This window comes from Triticum urartu, unplaced genomic scaffold (assembly GCF_003073215.2).
Source record: "Triticum urartu cultivar G1812 unplaced genomic scaffold, Tu2.1 TuUngrouped_contig_6879, whole genome shotgun sequence".
Taxonomy (NCBI): Eukaryota; Viridiplantae; Streptophyta; class Magnoliopsida; order Poales; family Poaceae; genus Triticum; species Triticum urartu.
The window spans coordinates 1-5,798 of NW_024117675.1; the positions used below are offsets into that span (position 1 = coordinate 1).

The following is a 5,798-nucleotide window of genomic DNA, read 5'->3' on the forward strand; positions in this document are numbered from 1 at the left end:
CAGGAATCGATTGCCCGGCCGCTGCGCGCGCGGGCGGGCGGGCAAGTACGTACGTAATACCCGCATGCAGCGACATGGCCGGTTCACATCGGGCATCGCATAGATAAGTAGCTACGCCTGAAAAATACTCACAGCGTCCTAAAATAAGTGTCTCTCTAATACAACTTTATATTAAAGCTAATACAAAATTGAGACACTTATTGAAATACGTAAGATGGCGTATTGACAGTTTGACACTGGAGGGCACCGAGTCTATGATTGCTCGAGCAAGCACCAAACCAAATTTTGAGAATGCATATTGTCCGCACTGCATTCTTTCTTTTAGTTTTTTTTAAAACATTGCTTTCTTTATGTGTGTGTGTGGAAGATAATGAGTTCGCCATCAAATTAATTGTTTTGTTGATTTTTTCCCCTTCAATTCATGGTACCGCTCTTTGGTTTGCTATGTGTAATTTTTGTTTCCCCAAAAGGTTTAGCTGAGGTAACTAAATTCTGTAATGATGGTCATGTAAGGGTTGGTTGGTCGACTTTAATATATGACATTTCTTTGTTTTTTTCTTTGAAGAAACTGACTTTTTTTCGAGCCAAAAAAAGCTGACGTCTTAATCTAGATATGCATGTTCTGTTTTAGTGGATGTACATCTTGCTATAACAAATTTCCTTTCTGATATAACTTATAGCCGCATCAACTAGTGAAATCTTTCTTTCCTCTCTCGCCGGGCGGGTAGGGCAAAGCCTTCCTCTCCTTGATCTTCACCGGTGAGCCCGTGGATTCGTCTTCCCTTTGTGTGCTGCTCCGACGTCCTGTGGTGGGAATGGGAATCCTGGTGTCTCAACTCTGGCTAGTAGATAGGTTAGGATTTTAGTTCTCAAAGAGGCGGCGCTCGGACGGATGACAACACTTCTTTATCGAGTCAGTCATATCTGGGTTCATATCCTCCTCAAGATCATTCATTGAGACGGATTAGACGACGAAGCTCCAGCGTACATTCCTATCAGGTCCTCAGGGTGGCGAGGTTAGGGTTTCTTATCATGCATATGTGACCACTAGATTTGGTTTCAGATTCTTCAGATTGATCCAGGTGTTCAACGACTATGACCCCGAATGTGAGGTGTTGGTCCTTAGGGGCACGTGCGCGAAGACATCCTGGCTGTTATTGACAAGGACAGGTCGGCTCTGGTATGGAAGTGCAATATCAACGCATCGGCTCGATGGCCGTAGTGGTTGTTCGTGTTGGAATTTAGTCTATTTTGGGCAGCCCAATAACTATTTCAGAAATTCCTAATAAATCCTAAAGGCCCACTTAGCCCATTTGTGCAAGGCAAGGGATACTACTAAAGTTTAGTCCCACATTGCTAGTTTAGTGAGAGTTGGACCTCCTTATAAGGGAGGTTCTTTCCCCACTTGTACGAGCATGAGAACAAGAGGGATATCCACGCGCGCTCCTCCTCCGCTGCCCGCTACGCCTCGTCACGACGCGCCGCGCCGCGGGTTGCGGGAATGAGCCGCTGCCTGTTCGCTTCGTCTCCCTTCGTTGCTTCACCTACTGCCGCAGCCTCTTCGCGTCCTTCTCCTGTGCCTATATAAGAGAGGTCGCTCCTCTCCAGAGAGACACAACAGAAGCTCCTCTTCCCCTCGCCACAAAGTTCCGACCACTGCGCTGCTGCTACGTTTTTCCTCATCCCGTCTTGCGGCGTGCACCGCAGGTCGGGACAGTAGGCCTCCGAAACCGCATCTTTTGAGTCATGTACGGAAGAAGGGTGATAAGGTTTTTGGGGAGCGCTCAGCGCGACTACTGGCTGCTTCATCACGGACGATCCGGTCGCCGACGACTTCTTCCCCGACGTCCACGACCTCCTCGACGACATGGCAGGCGAGGACACCGACCCCAAGTCCAGCGCTTCTGCTGCTGCTGTCCCGTACGTGTTCCTGTCTTTCCTGTTAAAGGTTCTGCCGCAGTTCCTTATTCTAGTCCTTGTCCTACACATGATAGGTTCTACTTTAAATTTGCTACTTGCTATACTGTCTGCTTTAGATATGATAGTCTACGGTTCATATATGCAGAAGTTATTTACCTTCTCACTCTCAGAACGCATGACTTGTTTTATTTCTACTATATTAGTCATGCTTTATCTAGTATTTCTATTAATAAAATTATTTGGTAAATTGCTCATATTTCCAACAGTTCGGTGGTTCAGAGACCTCGATGTATTTTTCTATGTTTGATGTATTTGTACTTCTCATGAATTTCTATAATACTTCTGGTTAACTTTTGATGGATGATAAGAGATGCATCAAGTATACATGTACAATATGTTTTTCTACTACTTTTATTCGGAAGGCTTATATTACATATATATTTGTTGTACTTAATGCTTACAGAGTGGAAATGATGCATTTACAAGGTCCAGGCTGCCTTCTGGTTGCATGTTTATTCTGCCGACATTCACATGGTATCAGGGGACGCTTTATTCTTTGAGTACCTACTGCCACCTAGTCGGCGTTGGAATTTCGTTGCCTACTTATTCTTCCAACATCAACGTGGAAATTCATGATGACGTTGTGGTAACACGTCGAGAATACATATGGTAGCCTGATTCAAGGAAGTCGAATATTAATTCACCTCCATTTTCACTTATTCGAAACATCCGTTAAAAAGGAACCATATCGCGTACGTCATACTCATCGTACAAAGTTTACTGAATCGAATAATATAGGTAACCGTGAGATTTTGCCCCTCCCAAAAAGCAAAGATCATAAAAGTGGCAGAATCTCTACATAGAGAACACCTATTCTTCCGCGATTAGCCACGCACAACGTGATATCACAGATCACCCCATCACTCTAACGGTCCACTTGCCCCAGTCATCTATAAGTAGCTAGCACCGTTTCAGATCATCTCATCACCGTCACAAACAAAAGCATCGCTGGCTACCCAAGTGAAGGGAGCTAGTTAAGATCAATCAATCGAGATCGAGAGAAGGAGAGAGCTACCAGCAATGGCGGAGAGGGTGAGGAGGCTGGCGTCGGAGCGCGCGGTGGTGATCTTCGGGATGAGCAACTGCTGCATGTGCCACGTGGTGAAGACGCTCGAGATGGGCGTCAGCTGGACGGTGCACGAGCTGGACAAAGACCCCCGCGGGAAGGACGTTGAGAGGGCGCTCGCTGGCATGGTCGGCCGGAGCCCGCCCGTGCCGGCCGTCTTCATCGGTGGTGCGCTCGTCGGCCCCACCGAGAAGGTCATGGCGCTGCACCTCGGCGGCCAGCTCGTGCCGCTCCTACGCCAGGCCGGCGCCCTCTGGCTCTGAGCTAGACAGCCCCATACAAATGCATGGCTGATGCGCATGGAGTACTAGCTTGCAGTTACAGAGTTATACTACAGTACTACGTACACTACATGTGATCACAATATGAGAATCCACCTTATGCGTACATAATGCTGTTCGATCGGTTAATGCCGTATGTATTGTACATTGGGTGCAGCTACATGTCAGTCCATTGGTTTTTAAATTTGGGTCAGTCGACCGTTCTGGACCGTTGGAGGAAGATCATACAGCGTCTGGCCCTTCTTCTTCCACTACCTCAACTCTTCTTCTTCCCAGACCGCCGCACGGGCCGCCGGCCCCCGCTGCCCGCAACCGCCTCGCCACCCCGCCCTCCCCTAAATCACCCCCACTGCCGATCTTGCCGCCGCCCCCGACCATCCCTCTAGCCCCGCCCGCTCTAGTTTTTTTTCTCCGGCGAAGCCCCACCGCCGCCCCACCCTAAACCCTAAGATAGATAATGGGGTTGCCCTCCGGCGAGCCCCTTCTTTCCCTCCGGCTCACTCCAGCGAACCATTCAAAATTGATTGACCCAAATTTAAAATTCAATCGACTGTCATTTAGCTAAACTGTTGTACATTACAACATATAAACATGATTCCAGTTACACACCAGTTTGTTAACTGCATTGCATGCATTTGCCATTTGCCCCTGCAAAAGCTCAGATCTTGCAGCAATGCAGCCCATCATCTAGGAAATTAGGACTCCAACAATGCATTTCTAAGTCCGAGAAAGCAAAATTGCTTGAAGAAATGAGAGAACCCCCAATGAAAAACACCTTGGTTAGTAAATTGTTTTTACTGAAGTCGATTTGCTATCCGCCTTTCCCAACTGTTCCATGCAAATCCAACGCCTCACGTTCTTCTTCCTCCTCCTATCCAAATCCAGGGACAATTTTCTTCTTCCCCAATGTGTCATCAGTGAACCCCACGCACCCGAAACAGTCGAACCTGAGAATCCTCCCCACTGGCGACGCTGCGGCCATGCCATTCTCGGTCTCAGATCGCTCATGTCGAGGGCCTTGCTGGTGCTCGATGTGGCGGTCATAGATTCGCCAAAAATCTGCTGATGAAAATTGCAATTTGAGGCAACTAATAAGCAAAACCAAGGAAATTAATACCCAGCCATAGTGGAGACTAGATGTACACCAAAAATTAAATGAAAATGAACTGAACGTAGCCTAGATAGTTAGGTTCCTTGTGGTGGAACCAGCCTATTATGGTTCAAGCCCTAGACTTGACACTAGTGTTTGCATTTTTTTTTGATTTATTTCAGACTTCTCAGACATGTTCGTTCAGTGGGAGCAAAAGTTCCGTCGACTACTAGGTCTATGGTGTCGTCACTCTCAGAGGTGCTCATAGGATTAATGTGTGCATGCGTGCATCATATGAATGCCTATATGTGAGCATGTGCGATTGTATTGTGTTAATAAAAAAAGAAAAGGAAGTTAAATGAACTCTGCATGTCCATCTAATAAACGGGAAAGTCTCAGGTGCTCCTCCAAGTGCTCCAAAACAAAATAATCACCACATGACACTAGCGAAAATAATTGAAAACATTTATACCGAAAAAGGCTTCCGCCCCGCTATATATATAAAGCAAAGATCACCAACATCCCGATACAGACACGCCATCACAACAAATGCACACACCCAAGGCATGATACACAGGCGCTGAGCGCAGCAACACCACCCCTAACTACGAAGAGATGAAGCCGCATACGATGATCCGTGGACTCCAAGGCGGCGCTTTCAGCATGGATACGACACCGGAGCGCCGCCACCGCCCGATCCAAGGATCAGAGTTTCCCCTGGAGCACACGATGGGCGATGAGAGCCACGACGATGCCTTCAAGAAGGGAACGAGTTTCGCCGCCGCCGGTCTGTCCGCAGAAAGAACAGGTTTTCACCCCGGCCACCCCTCACCGCCACCGAATGCCGCACCCCGGCTGCCACGCCGCCCGCACGGCCATGGCCACCGGGCAGCACCAAGCCACGAGCTCTGCCCAAAAACACCACGCTACCACCACCGTGGCCGCCGCCCCGGCATCCAAGACCTAGGCACCACCTGACCCGAGACCCGCCGCTACCCCAACCGAAGAGACGAGCGAAAAGGCCCCGACTTTCGCACCCCTGGACGACCCCCAGCGCCGAGACCATTAGGCCGGCCAAAACTGGCCTCCATCAGGCGTCCTGCGGCCCCGAGCGCGAGACGAGCTCCGTCCTGCAGCTCCGGGCGTGAGACGAGCGATGGACCACAGCTGGGAGAGGGTTGGCCCTTGGACCGAAGTATCGCCCGGAGGACGAGGAGATGGAACGACGGTCAAAGCGGTCCGACCGCAAACGAACCGATGCCGGAGATAGCCGGTCGTCGCCGCGGGCAGATCCGCCAAACCACCGTGTAGACGCCGCGTCCCCGGGAGGCCACCACCATGTGCCGGACCTCCGCGCGCCGCCGCCCACGGCCGGAGCAAC

General features: G+C 49.7%; 1 protein-coding gene across 1 annotated transcript; it reads left to right on the top strand.

Annotated features, from left to right (window-relative positions):
* Window positions 1-2,920: 2,920 nt before the first annotated feature.
* LOC125531206 (putative glutaredoxin-C2) lies at window positions 2,921-3,472 on the top strand. Its single transcript, XM_048695615.1, has one exon. It carries the CDS (start codon window positions 3,001-3,003, stop codon window positions 3,307-3,309), a length of 309 nt encoding a protein of 102 aa, XP_048551572.1. The 5' UTR covers window positions 2,921-3,000; the 3' UTR covers window positions 3,310-3,472.
* The last annotated feature ends 2,326 nt before the right edge of the window (window positions 3,473-5,798 follow it).

Bases quoted from the DNA above. Each gene is read 5' to 3' on its own strand.
- LOC125531206 (XM_048695615.1), top strand. From the start codon at position 3,001: ATGGCGGAGAGGGTGAGGAGGCTGGCGTCGGAGCGCGCGGTGGTGATC.